A 14,589-nucleotide genomic window follows, 5' to 3' on the forward strand; every position below is an offset into this window, starting at 1 on the left:
CTGTGAGTCACGGACAGGAATCCCTCAATTTAAATAAAACGAGGCCATGCTTTATTAACTCGTGCGCACGAGTTACTAAAGCGTGGCCACGTTTTATTTATTTTTCTCTCAATGAACCCTCCAGGGCTCCGTACAAACCCCTTGTCCTTTGTAAAAAAAAACGTGTACTGTGCTGTCCCCAAAAGAGTTTCAACTGTCTTATAAATGAAGACAGACTGCAGCTTTTTTACCTGGGGGCTTTGCTCTATCTTGGTCATTTTTCATCTCCGAACATACGTCTCTGTAGACTATTTGCCATTGCCAGTTTCTGAAAATCACAGGGCTCTTTTGTTTATTTAGGATTAGACTGTGCTCTAGCCACATATAGGATGACTTATTACATCTTCACTTATCTTCTCTGTGTTAGTTTGCTCTGTCTAACAGTTTCTGTGTTGACAAATGCCCACTTTGATTAACTGCAGCTTTTAAAGCTTCCCTGAGCTTTGCACATTGTCGGTTGCCTGAAAGCTATTTGGCAAAGCTTTGGCCATGTGGTGAAGAATCCTAATACACCATGACTTTTCCTTTGTTGTAGTCGAGTATAATCTTACACCAACCTTGGAGCATTGTTGAAACTATTACAACAAGACGAATGTTATTTTTGTGTTAGCATTATCAGACTGTTAGCTGGGGTTCAAACAAAGATTTATTCAAATTGTTCAAATATTTGAAGCTATTTTTAAATATAGTTTAAGCTTTGGCCACTTTGAGATGTATAAAACTAGCAGCAGAAAGTTAATTTAAGGGGCCAAGGAGAAGAGATAACATTCCACAAATCATTACAAGCCATCAGAGCATTTTACTGCTCCACCCCTTCTCTGGCAGTGCCAGTCAAACAGTGGTGTATCGAGCAGGACCCGGACAGGAGCGGAAAGGAGAAGACCCACTGGGGAAATCAGACAGAAAGGTGGGGTTGTGAGAGGTTGTGTTCTCCATTAGGGCCTGCCGTTTCTTGCGGTCACGCTTCTGATAGCGGAAGTTAAAGGGTGGTCGCATAGCTATGGGCCCTCCTATCTCTTCAGAGGAGGAGGCAAGAGGGTCAGCCCCTGGTGGTTGCTGTTGCTGGTTTACTAGATCTTCATCAGACTCACTTGAAGAGGAGGAAAGGGGGATAGAGGGGTTGGCAACAGGAGGATCATAGGGCACAGTGTCCAAGGGCACAGGGTCCAAGGGCACAGGGTCAAAGGGCACAGGGAGAATGGGCGTGGGGTCAAAGGGTTCTGGTTGAACAGCAGGGGGCAGTGTGGGGTCAAAGGGAATAGGCAGTGGATCATATGTTGGATCTTCGATCAGAGGAGGGAAGGTCGGGATCTCAGGGTCTTGGGGGATGTCGTGACCTTGAGGCTGCACTGGTCTAAGGATATCGACATTCTGTAAACAAGAAGACATGATCAAGACCAAATTGATATTTGACAAACTCACTCTCACTGGCTGCAAAAAGACTTCCAGTCACGCAATATTGCATTACAAACCACAGCTCTAGAAAGGAGTGAGAAGACAGCGTAATTATAGCTCAGAACCATACAATTTTGAATCTCATGCGTAAGTTAAACAAACACACACAAGAAAAATGTATATTAGAAGACACAACACACAAGATATGACGGAATAATTATATGGCCAGTGGCATTTGTTCAGAAAGAGTTGAATTATCCTTTTAAAGGTTGCTTTAGTAACATCTGAAACAAAATAGAGAGTAAAACATTCATCCAATCTCATTGAGGCAGCAGCTTATTACAACCCAACTGCAGCCCCACAGTGTGAAGTGATTGGCATTTCATGTAACATTTTTGCTGAATTTTCATAACAATAATGTTATCTTTTTAGGTCTACATGTATTTTTCAGCTGTGATTAATAATCCTTACTTCTGCTTTTTTGGTATATTGGTGGTCTTTAAACCAGGTTTTAAATGTAGGTCCACATGTTGACTGAATGCTCTAACAAACTGTAGAAATATGTTAGCATCAGTATTTAGAATAATGGAGTTTGAATGATTATATAATGTGTTTTAGATCTTAACAGTAACTTTTATTTTGGTCTCACTACCTCTTTGGGTTAATCCTTCAGGGATACGATGAGTAACACATTTTTGACGATAATTAACCTACAAACCAAAGGATAATCCTTGTACTGTAGGTGAAACCCTTGTTTCTGATTGGGATTGTACAATTCCTGTACCTTTATTTTAAACATCTCACAGGACACCTGAACATCAGGGTGGATGCCCATGTCTCCGTGCAAAGATCCTGCGCAGAAACCTGCAGTCTGAGAGAAGAGATGAGACATTTCATCAATTTCATTATGATACTGGGTCACAGCAAGACCAAAAGCAACAGGATAGAGCAGGGGTTGTAAAATAATAAATAAATAAAAGTTGAAGAGTTGTCAGGCTTCTTTCATAAAATAATCAATTACTGCAGCCTTTTAGTGGTGTCAGTTTTATAACTAGAAAAACGGATCAATCATGTCTTCAAGTACCACTTCCAGGAGCTGCATAAGTGATAGTCAACTGGCTGATTGATGTTTATTATTATTATTAAGTTTTCCGAACACCATTAATTTGTGTCATAACAGTGTCAGGTTGTCAGGCATAGGGATCCATTTATTTTTAATTAATGGAGCCTCTTCAGACAATGTTGTTCAATCACATTTCTCCCAATCAAGATTGCACTTATGCAACCACAGCTTTTGTGTGATTTCTTTCAGTGTTAAACCAATTTAACATTTGACTTGTCTAATAGAGTGTGTTTTGTTGTGCCGAGATAGTCTCTTGTTTTCCCTCTGTGTTGAGTACCTCTGTGTCAGACTCCACTGTTAGTTTCTGGCAGGTGCCTCTTTCTGTCACTCCCTCTGGACACTCTTGGACTATGTACTCCACAAAGCTGGCTTTCACTGGCACAACCTGAATACAAAAGTGATATGGTCAGAAAAGGGCACATTTCACAAATAAACACACATATAAGGGCAGATACAGAAAGGACTATGATTGATGTTAAGAAATTGTCATCATTTATGTTTTAGAGCACCAAAACATTTACCCAAGGGAAGTTATTGACCAATTTTCTGACCCTAACACCCCAAGTAAACTAATATGTTTAATATTTTCTTCCCAAACAAAAGGCCGCCAAGACAGTAAAGTCTAAAGTGCCCCAAGTCATTCACTGCAACCTCAGCCTGTATCATTATGTTATTTGTGGAGAAATAAAGGCACACAGGAGCTCAAAGGTGCACTTTTCCATATGCTCATGTACACCCAGAGATTTACCTCGTGTTACATTTCGCAATAAACGTAATATTCAACACATTGTTGTGTAATGAAATCAGCTTTGTGTGTCCAGTCAGAGTTAATAACTGTAGATGCAGGCGTACCTGTGCTGAAGCTCGGGTGATCTTCTTCACTCCCAGCCCTGCTCCCACTGTGGACTGTCTCTTATAGGAGTCCAGAGTGGCCCGGGCAGCCTCCACAGCCTGTGGGCTATCTGCAGGCAGCAGGAGGGGGCAGGTGGGACAGGTCTGCTGGAGCTTCTCTGGGGCATCTACAGGGACCAGAAAGGGATCATATAAAAGATTGAATAGTTATATCTGCTCTGAAATGACAACTAACAAGGTATTATCAGTAGAATATAATAGGCAGACATGCACAGGTATTAAATAAAAGCAGTGGTTATCAGTATTCAGTAATAGCTGGCTCTATTAAATAAATTATCTTTTTAAACAGTCTCTCGTTGATAATTTCATAAAGCCCTTAAAAGTACTCCCACACAGGTGTTTAAAATGATTTTAGCTGGAATTAAGGAAATAATTGCTTGCAGCGTTAAGATTTCTTATACAAATTAAAATGAATTAAAGCGTTAAGGCCTCTCTGAAGAACCAGCACCTTACCGTGGTAGAGAGGTTTGTGTGCCCTGATGAACCTGGGGGCTGTGTTGTCTGGAACATTGTGTTCCTGGTAGGGTCTCCCATGGCAAATTGGTCTCAGGCAAGGGGCCAGACTAAGATTGGTTCAAAAGACCTCATGAAAGACGACACAGGAAGTGAGGATACCCGGCCCGGAGGAAGCCCGGGGTCCCCTTCTGGAGCCAGGCCCAGAAGGAGGACTCGTCGGCGAGCGTCTGGTGGCCGGGCTTGCCACGGAGCCCGGCCGGGCCCAGCCCGAAAAGGCAACGTGGGCAACACCTCCGCTTCTCCGTCCCGCGGGCCCACCACCTACGGGAAACATCGATGGGGTCGGGTGCGCTGCCAGAAGGGTGGCAGTGAAAGCGGAGGGTCTCGACGGACCAGACCCGGGCGACAGAAGCTGGCTTTGGGGACGTGGAACGTCACCTCTCTGGGGGGGAAGGAGCCGGAGCTTGTGCGGGAGGTGGAGCGGTACCAGTTGGATCTGGTTGGGCTCACCTCTACGCACAGCGTCGGCTCTGGAACCTTACTTCTGGATAGGGGTTGGACTCTATTCTTCTCCGGAGTTGCTCAAGGTGTGAGGCGCCGGGCGGGTGTGGGGATACTCACAAGTCCCCGGTTAGGTGCTTCGTTGTTGGAGTTTACCCCAGTGGACGAGAGGGTCGCCTCCCTACGCCTGCGGGTTATGGGGGGGAAAACTCTGACTGTTGTGTCTGCTTATGCACCCAACAGCAGTTCAGAGTATTCGGCCTTCTTGGAGACCCTGGAAAGAGTCCTGTATGGGGCTCCTGAAGGGGACTCCTTAGTCTTGCTGGGAGACTTCAACGCACATGTGGGCAATGATGGAGACACTTGGAGGGGCGTGATTGGGAGGAACGGCCCCCCTGATCTGAACCGGAGTGGTGGTTTGTTACTGGACTTCTGTGCTAGTCATGGATTGGCCATAACAAACACCATGTTCGAACATAAGGATGCTCATAAGTGTACGTGGTACCAGAGCACCCTAGGCAGAAGGTCCATGATCGATTTCGTTATCGTATCATCGGACCTGAGGCCGTATGTTTTGGACACTCGGGTAAAGAGAGGGGCGGAGTTGTCAACTGATCACCATCTGGTGGTGAGTTGGGTCGAGTGGCGGGGGAAGCCTCTGGATAGACCTGGTAAGCCCAAACGTGTAGTTCGGGTGAACTGGGAACGTCTGGAGGAGGCCCAAGTTCAGGAGGCCTTCAACTCACACCTCCGGCGGAGCTTTTCGGGCATTCCTGTGGAGGTTGGGGACATTGAACCAGAGTGGTCGGTGTTCAAAGCCTCTATTGCCGAAGCCGCGGTGGGGAGCTGTGGTCTCAAGGTCCTAGGTGCCTCAAGGGGCGGTAACCCTCGAACCTCCTGGTGGACACCGGTGGTCAGGGAAGCCGTCCGACTGAAGAAGGAGGCCTTCAGGGATTTGTTATCCCGGGGGACTCCCGAGGCAGTTGCAAGGTACCGACAGGCCCGAGGATGGGACGTTGTTGACCTCAACTGATGGAGTGTTGGGACGTTGGAAGGAACACTTTGAGGAACTCCTGAACCCGACAACTCCGCCCTCTATGTTAGAGGCAGAGCTGGAGTATGACGGGGGATCGACACCAATCTCCCGGGGGGAGGTCACTGAGGTCGTCAAACAACTCCACAGTGGCAAAGCCCCGGGGGTGGATGAGATCCGCCCGGAAATGCTGAAGGCTCTGGGTGTTGAGGGACTGTCATGGTTGACACGTCTCATCAACGTTGCGTGGAAGTCGGAAACAGTACCGAAGGAGTGGCAGACCGGGGTGGTGGTCCCCCTTTTCAAAAAGGGGGATCAGAGGGTGTGTGCCAACTACAGAGGCATCACACTACTCAGCCTCCCCGGGAAAGTTTACTCCAAGGTACTCGAAAGGAGGGTCAGGCCGATTGTCGAACCTCAGATTGAGGAGGAACAATGCGGATTCCGTCCTGGTCGTGGAACGACGGATCAGCTTTTTACTCTCGCAAGGATCCTGGAGGGGGCCTGGGAGTACGCTTATCCGGTCTACATGTGTTTTGTAGACTTGGAGAAGGCGTATGACCGGGTTCCCAGGGAGTTACTGTGGGAGGTGCTGCGGGAGTATGGGGTGAGGGGGTCTCTACTCAGGGCCATCCAATCTCTGTACTCCCAAAGCGAGAGCTGTGTCCGGGTCCTCGGCAGTAAGTCGGACCCATTTCCGGTGAGGGTTGGCCTCCGCCAGGGCTGCGCTTTGTCACCAATCCTGTTTGTAATATACATGGATCGGATTTCGAGGCGTAGTCGTGGGGGGGGGGGGTCTGCAGTTCGGTGGACTAAGGATTGCACCACTGCCTTTTGCAGATGATGTGGTTCTGATGGCTTCATCGGTCTGCGACCTTCAGCACTCACTGGATCGGTTCGCAACCGAGTGTGAAGCGGCTGGGATGAGGATCAGCACCTCCAAATCTGAGGCCATGGTTCTCAGCAGGAAACCGATGGACTGTCCACTCCAAGTAGGGAATGAGTCCTTACCCCAAGTGAAGGAGTTCAAGTATCTCGGGGTCTTGTTCTCGAGTGAGGGAACAATGGAGCGTGAGATGGGCCGGAGAATCGGAGCAGCGGGAGCGGTATTGCAGTCGCTTTACCGCACCGTTGTGACGAAAAGGGAGCTGAGCCAGAAGGCAAAGCTCTCTGTCTACCGGGCCATTTTCGTTCCTACCCTCACCTATGGTCATGAAGGATGGGTCATGACCGAAAGAACGAGATCGCGGATACAAGCGGTCGAGATGGGTTTCCTCCGCCGGGTGGCTGGTGTCTCCCTTAGAGATAAGGTGAGAAGTTCGGTCATCAGGGAGGGACTCGGAGTTGAGCCGCTCCTCCTTCGCGTCGAAAGAAGCCAGTTGAGGTGGTTCGGGCACCTAGTTAGGATGCCACCTGGGCGCCTCCCTAGGGAGGTGTTCCAGGCACGTCCAGCTGGGAAGAGACCAAGGGGTAGACCTAGGACCAGGTGGAGGGATTATATCTCTTCGCTGGCCTGGGAGCGCCTTGGGATCCCCCAGTCAGAGCTGGTTGATGTCGCCAGGGAAAAGAAAGTTTGGGGCTCTCTGCTGGAACTGCTACCCCCGCGACCCGACCACGGATAAGCGGGAGAAGATGGATGGATGGATGGATAAAGCGTTAAGATGGGAAGGTGTTCCAGGCCTTTAGGCGATATACAAATAAATATTGAATCTCCGATTGACAATAGGGTGAAACTAATCAACAGTTCCATGGCCAACTATTTGATTTGTCATAGTGAGAAATGCACAGGTGTGGCTAATTATATTAATTAAAGGTGGGGTAGGTAAGTTTCAGAAACCGGCTCGAGTGCACTAAAATTTGAAAGTACACAGCCGAAAAGAATCCGCCCCTTCCTTCAGACTTCCTTTCAGAGCACCTCCTCCAACACACATGAACGCGCAATGCACGCCCAATGAGGGCACGAGATACATTTGTGCGTGCACGAGATGGAAGGCTGACAGACAGGGTGGCAATCCAATCCGTTTTGCCGGCCGGCTAAACTGTTGTACAGTATTACGGCTTCCACAGATGACGTTTTTTTATGGATTTTTTGTCAAAGCACTTTAGATATTCATTGCTATCTGGATGTTAAGAGCATTCCATGGAATATAACAAAAAGTGTATCTCGAGCCGGTTTCTCAAACTTATACCCCACCTTTAAGGCTCAGTTAACGTCTAATTGTGGCAGTAAGCCATTATTAATGTTATTAGTTTCAACTGTAATCACAATGTCTATTCAAAGAGAAATATCTTCTCTGATGAGCTGTCAAACAGAGCTATATTATTTGCACAAATAATACCTGTGGAGAAATTCAAATTATTTGCAATTTCCTTATAATGCTAAACAATAGTTTTAACATACCTGGGACCAGAGTGCAGTCGTAGCTGTACAGATAGGAGTATCCCTCTGGTGTGTGCAGAATGGTGGTATTGCAGTTTCCAGAGATTTGCTGTGATGAATACGATGACAATAGAATATAACATGTACAATAGACTCCGGTTAATGCCGCTTACACAGATTTGACAGCATGTAACAATCCAAGTCAAACTTTGAGTTTGTGTGTGTGTTCTGTTGTTTTTGTGTAGGAACCAAAGCTGTATACCTTGAGTGAGAACATGTTGTGTATTTCTTCTTAGATGTACTGTTTGTGGGAAAAGAGTTGGGTATTACGGTTAAGTTTTAGCTTAGAATTAGGTTCAGAATTTAGTCCAGCTCAAGTGTCAAAATTAAGGATTAGGGGCTACACTGCAGAAAGTCCCCTGAGGCAAATTAGTCAATTGTTATGTAGAATATACGGGTTGAAATGAGCTTGAATCCAAATCTAAACCATACATTCAAAAGAAAGGTAATGAATGTGTTCACAATCAAGATATACACTGCTCTATTTACAGAGTGGGTTACAGGGACAGTCCTTACAACAGTGTGTGTGTGTGTGTGTGTGTGTGTGTGTGTGTGTGTGTGTGTGTGTGTGTGTGTGTGTGTGTGTGTGTGTGTGTTTTGTGTGTGTGTGTGTGTGTGTGTGTGTTTTGTGTGTGTGTGTGTGTGTGTGTCGTACTGTTTCCATGAATGGACGGAGGTCACAGCGTTTCCATGGTTTTGGGCTGCCTATGTGACACTTGGTCTCCAGGACATCCAGGTCCAGGTAATAGACATTGCCCGCTGGGCCCTGACAGGCACAATGCAAACACAGGTACTAAGAGAGGATGTACAAACACTGCTGTGTGCTCAGATGTTCCAATCATGCTGTTATATGGCCCAGACTTTCTGTTTATGAAATAAATGGAACCTTTGCACATATTGTATTATTTATCAATCAATCAATCAATCAATCAATGTTTATTTATATAGACCAATATCACAAATGTTACATTTGTCTCAGTGGTTTTCACAGTTTGTACAGAATATCAGTATGACAATACGACACCCTCTGTCCTTAGACCCTCACATCGTGAGGGTTTATATCAGAGGTTCTATTGTTTAATAAATCTGTCAAGTGCCTCCATGTGTTCATATTTTAAAGGAACCATTTATGAGGCACTGTGTGGGATTCCCTATAACACTTTGGACGATTTTAGTGGTGGTATTAAAAACAAATGACAACAATTTGAGCACTTGTAATGGCAGCCTTTTCAGGTCATGAAGTTGAAGTGAGCCTCTTGAATGCTGATTTATCCCAGTCTGGTTACAATAGCCCTCAGCAGCTGACAGCATGAAGTTCATAAAGCCTGTCGTGTTAAGTCTGTCCCAGAGCTCCTGGACTGAAAAGACCTGGACTTCTACTGTTGCTTGAGTCCTAAAGGCTTCTTTCATGAGGCATGAAGAAGTTGGATTCTGATTTCATAATATACAATTCTGTACATCAACTTCACTGTAACATTTATTATAACCAACATGCACTGATGGCATGCATTCACAGCGAACACCACATATTTATTTTTGTTTTTAGTCTTTCGTGGTGGTGCACTAACTAGCTATTTTTCAAGTGTTTGTCAGTGGTTCCCAAACTAGGGTCTGGGGACCGCAATAGGTATTTGAAGCAGAGTTTAATTTAATTATCATCTCCCCAAAGTGAGAGTCGACACATTGTTAAATGTAAGAGGGTGATTTCTGATTAGAATTTTGACTGTGCACGGTCATTTGTGACAACAAAACACACATTTTCTCAAATAGGATCCCACTGACATGAAAATTGGCCACGGTTGGTTAAATCTATCAACATGAGACTTCCCTTCTTCACACGGATGTTTAGTATTTTCAGCAACAGAAGGGGAAATAACCTTTCCACCCCCTTTCCTTTGTTAAACATGAACAAATCACCCGCTGACAGAATATTACAACAACAGCAGGCAGCTTCTCCCACTGGGCATTTGCCTCTTTACTGACCTGAGCATGCAGGTGGACATTTGCAATACGGTTGAGGGCAAACTTGTAGCCGTCAGTGCGATCCTCATTGATGTAAGTGACAGCAAGACGAGACAGCTTCTCCACTGCTTTGTCATTACAGGGGATGGGAGCAAGTTGGATGGGCGATAAATCCAAACCCTCGCCGTACACACACAAAGTTTGAATAGATAGCAGGGATAATAGCAGTAATAATCTGCAGATAGATGTGTCCATGGTGGCAGTGGCTCCAGACAGGAGCTGAAGTACTGAGCTGGTTTAAAGTCAAGTTTGTTCTCTTTTGTTTGCATTTGGTCTCTGCAGTGACTTTTGGAATCACAACAGCACACAGATGTTGAAATGATGCCAAGGACAACGTTTATTTGATGTCAGAGGACTGTTATTTGTGAATGCATGTCTCTGTGAGTTATTTAACCACTGTAAAACAAATACAATGAACAACACATTTCAACAAAAAATAATGCATGCATAAATGGGATTTCTTATTTTTAGGTGCAGGCGGTGATCTGCTTTAGCCCTTAAAAATTAAGTGTAGTAAATATATAACACAATTGTTAATGCTATAATGCCCATTTACACTATGTCTTGGACCAAGGAATTAGTCATATGTTGTATCTGCACTATAACGATATAACCACAAGGGGTCACTGTGAGTCTGGTCTGCTGTACTGGTAGACAAATCTGGCAGAATTTGTGATCCACCAGACAGAACTGGGTTAATGATTCTCTTATGTCGAGTTAATTACTTTCAGCATTAGACTTGCTGCTGTATTATAACCTTCTACCTCCGATATTTGTGTATTCTGTCTTGATTTTCCCCCAAAAAGCCCCCTCCAAAAAATAATTCAGATGATTTATCTGACTGTATTTAGCTCAAAAGCAATGGTTAACCTCTTAGCTCCAAATATTATGATGTATTCACACAACAAAATATATGAATGAATTTCTAATCAATGCAATGCAATGCAATGGTTTTTGTTATATTTCCTTAATACATAGCAGCAAACAGTTGAACTGGGCTCCCATGCTCTAATCTGTGTTATGGGTGGGGTTCACACCTTTGGAGCAGTCGGATTGTTTCCTTTGTTCACAACAAGACCGATAAATGTCTGTAATGTTGAGTACATAGTAGCACTCTATACATTTGTCTCAACATTTTCCATCTTAAGTATTTTCTTTTTTTTCAAACTACTGTACATGAATGTTTAAAAACCGTGTTTGTGGACCTTTGAAGTCAATACAAAAATATAATTTTTACCAGAGATATAGCTGCGTGACTCCATGTATGGTATTTTTCCAGACTGGAACCAGATGGATTGTTGCTTCAGTTATTTATTATCCCTGCAGGATACAATTTAATGACTTTATTAATCCCCCCTTTTTCCCTCAGGCATTACCATCAGTTTGTAAAATACCTCAGCATAGATTAGAACATAATATCTTGTAAACACATTCAGTTCCCTGATTATGAGTCTTGACATACCCCCTGACTTGACATATCACAAGATCACCCATAATATCCACCTTGTCATGCTTTGAGCAAAGATGTTCTATAACTAAAGATGATGGATTATTACTAGTGGCGCCAATGGCATGGTAAATGAGTGCATTTATATTGTGCTTCATCCAATTTGTATGACTCCTTAAAGAGCCTGTGACAGCATCCCAACAACTGTTGTGCAATGAAATATTGGGCTACTAGTAATCTCGAACCGTCAGTTTAAAAAAGAAAAAGCGATACCGTTCCGTTAAATATCAATAATTTCGAACATCGCGGGGAAATTCCTTCGACTCATTTTGAAGTTTTGGGGGAAGCCGGAAGTGACGTCAATGCGGGAACGCTTCGAGAGCCAAACACGGACAAAGTGTGTTGTTATGCGTAGAAATGGTGAATTACTGAGTTTAGGCACGTTAATAACGTTTTAATGAAGTTGACTACAGTATATTCATATTTGTCAGTGCTTTCATGTCAATTCGGCGACATAAACATAAATGATCGTGGTGAAGATGATGATTACATTAGGATTAAAAATCGGGAGTGAGAGCTGCTGAATTTCCCCCCGTCGGATGTGATATACAAACAAATAGATTATTTTTGTGGTTGTAAACTCAAGTGGATGAAACTACATTTATTAGTGCTTTCATGTCAATTCGGCGAACATATGATACATTAAATGATCTTGAGGATGATGATTAAAAATCGTTTGTTTGAGCCGGTCTGCATTTCCTGATGAGAAAACAAACCGATGCTTTTTGTAGTTGTAGTACACCAACAACATGGATTAAACGTGTGTTTTTTTTACCACAATGTTGGGGAAATTAATGGATAAAATGCACGGATTATTATTATTATTCCCACTCCGATCGGGACACTAGGTCCACCGTTTCCCCGCAGCGAGGCTCCCCCCGTTGACAGTTTACGTGGGCTGAGCTGGGTGCAGTGGCGGACTGGCCATCGGGACGAATCCCGATGGGCCGGTACCGAAGTGGGCCGGTCGGATAAGTAACTAGCACATCCCCCATAGGTGGCGCGTGAGGCTCAGGTTTGAGACGGCTAAATAACTTATTTTACCTGACGCTGCCCGCCTCCGGCGTCTATAGAAAAGAGATCAACTCAGTGTGCGGAGTTTAAATCTCTCAAGTCATATTACAGGATAAAGGAAATACAGTTTAAACTGCCGTATGCAGAGAAGACGCCGACGTGTCGCACTTATCATTCATATTACATCATCAATCAGATCATCGATCATATAATATCATAATATATCATATATTTCCTTATCTGAGTCAGCTTCTCCAGCCTCATCTGGCCGTGCAACACTCACAGTGTCACAGACTGTATGCAGAAGTATTATTTAACACATTATGTTGACGAAACACTCGAGACAAATGTAATTAAAGTCAGATCCACTCGTGTCTTAGACGTGAACGCGCTCTCAGCTGGAGAGAGAAACCCTGGCTTGATTTACCGAGTTGATAACCAGCGTCGTAGGACCGCTTAGCGAGATCTCGTTTGTTAGTTTGTTGTTGTTAGTTTGTTTGTTTGTTACTCAAACATATCCAGGGTCTGTTGAACTGGCTTCGTAGTACAGGGCACAGGTGGCTAGCAGCGCTAATGTCAAAGACACAGACATTATACATTATATTTGTATTTTACCAGGATGCAGTGACACAAATATTTACATATTTACATTTACTATCTACAGCACCCGCCGCCCCTGACATCCCCCACTCCCCCCGTTGACAATTTACTAGCGGTACCGACGTGGGCCGGTCGAGAGTCCCGGGATGATTTTTAGTCCCATTCCACCACTGGCTACATGACCATATGATCGCCCATATTGACGCACCTCATTCCTAAACTTCTAACAGATACAACATAAACCAATCCTTCAGCCTCATATGAGCTCTCAGACACGTTCAACATTAACCTGTCATCGCTGTCTGAGCTTGCTGCTGTGTGCGCCGTCGTGCGTTTACATCTGACTGTATATATATAAAGGTTTTCATGCAGATGCTGGGATACTGGACGGTGCAGCTGGAGCGCTGTGCCCGCAATGACGTCACCCATCATTTGGCGGGACTTGAAGAATCCGCGAGAAGATCCAGAAAATGGTCAACATTGAAGGCAGATTAATGGTTATCAAAGTACAAATATCCAAAATCAGTTCAGTAACGGTTTTCAAGGGGACAATATGTACTCAAATTGATGGGTTTGGATGATGGGGGAAAACCGTGTCACAGGCTCTTTAAAGCACTTTTACAGAGGTGGGGGGCTGCCATGCGAGGTTCCATCTGCTCAAGGAAGCTAATATTCACACTGGCATTCACACATGCTATCTGGAGTATCTTGCTCAAGGATACCTCACCATGATGACTGCAGGGGCCGGGATCAAACCCACAACCTTCTGATTGGAAGCAACCACACTACCCCACAGTCACCCATAATATGAAATTATATAAAAATTAAACATATGTGATGCAGAAACAGCCTGTACACATGCCACATTTTCTGCACCCTAAATTATATTGTTGTCAATGCAGATGCATGGACCAAATACCTGCAATTTAAAATAATTCCCCATTGACCTCAGACTTTCTGTAAACGCTAACAAGTACAGTTTAGCATACTGATGTCAACAATATACTCAAATCACTGTACAGCCACAGAGGCAGTTAGAATATCTGTAGACTCTACTCCAAAATACTATTCAGGTTTTACTAGTGTAACCCTAAATAGCAATCCTGTAGTATGAGGGGCATAATAATTAGCGTAAATACAGTTTGTTGTGATGTATAACTAAACATATTTAATTGTGGTTTAAGTGGCTAAGTGGTAACATATAACATACCATTTGTAGTGGGTTCGTATTGAAAGCAACGATCCAGGGATAAATCATTTTACCCGCTTCAAATATTCACTGAACCAGGCTCAGCTCTCAACAGGAGCTGGAGGAGGGAGAGAGAGAGAGAGATTGAGACTCACTCAGCAGAACAAATTCTGCTAATATCAGAGGAAGAAAAAGAACTGCCTGTGTGTGTGTGTGTGTGTGTGTGTGTGTGTGTGTGTGTGTGTGTGTGTGTGTTTGTGTATGTGAGTTTGTTGATGTGCTTCGGTACATGATAATGTGCACCAGTGTTTGTCTGTGTGCACATTTGACCGTGCAGAGCCATGATTGCATGCGTCAG

At 44.4% G+C, this 14,589-nt stretch overlaps 1 protein-coding gene across 1 annotated transcript; it reads right to left on the reverse strand.

Annotated features, from left to right (window-relative positions):
* Window positions 1-818: 818 nt before the first annotated feature.
* LOC117445819 (fetuin-B) lies at window positions 819-10,167 on the reverse strand. Its single transcript, XM_034081693.2, has 7 exons — window positions 9,883-10,167; window positions 8,555-8,665; window positions 7,861-7,948; window positions 3,410-3,576; window positions 2,835-2,942; window positions 2,219-2,305; window positions 819-1,410 (listed from the first exon to the last, which is right to left on the reverse strand). Exons 1-7 carry the CDS (start codon window positions 10,114-10,116, stop codon window positions 871-873), a joined length of 1,335 nt encoding a protein of 444 aa, XP_033937584.1. The 5' UTR covers window positions 10,117-10,167; the 3' UTR covers window positions 819-870.
* Window positions 10,168-14,589: the final 4,422 nt, after the last annotated feature.

Source organism: Pseudochaenichthys georgianus, chromosome 4 (genome assembly GCF_902827115.2).
Source record: "Pseudochaenichthys georgianus chromosome 4, fPseGeo1.2, whole genome shotgun sequence".
Classification (NCBI taxonomy): Eukaryota; Metazoa; Chordata; class Actinopteri; order Perciformes; family Channichthyidae; genus Pseudochaenichthys; species Pseudochaenichthys georgianus.

Excerpts from the sequence above, each read along its gene's own strand:
- LOC117445819 (XM_034081693.2), bottom strand. The coding sequence starts at position 10,116 with ATGGACACATCTATCTGCAGATTATTACTGCTATTATCCCTGCTATCT. Across the intron at positions 7,949-8,554 it reads TCCGTCCATTCATGGAAACA|CAAATCTCTGGAAACTGCAA; the intron begins GTACGACACACA and ends TATTCATCACAG. Across the intron at positions 1,411-2,218 it reads GTGAGATGTTTAAAATAAAG|AATGTCGATATCCTTAGACC; the intron begins GTACAGGAATTG and ends TCTTGTTTACAG.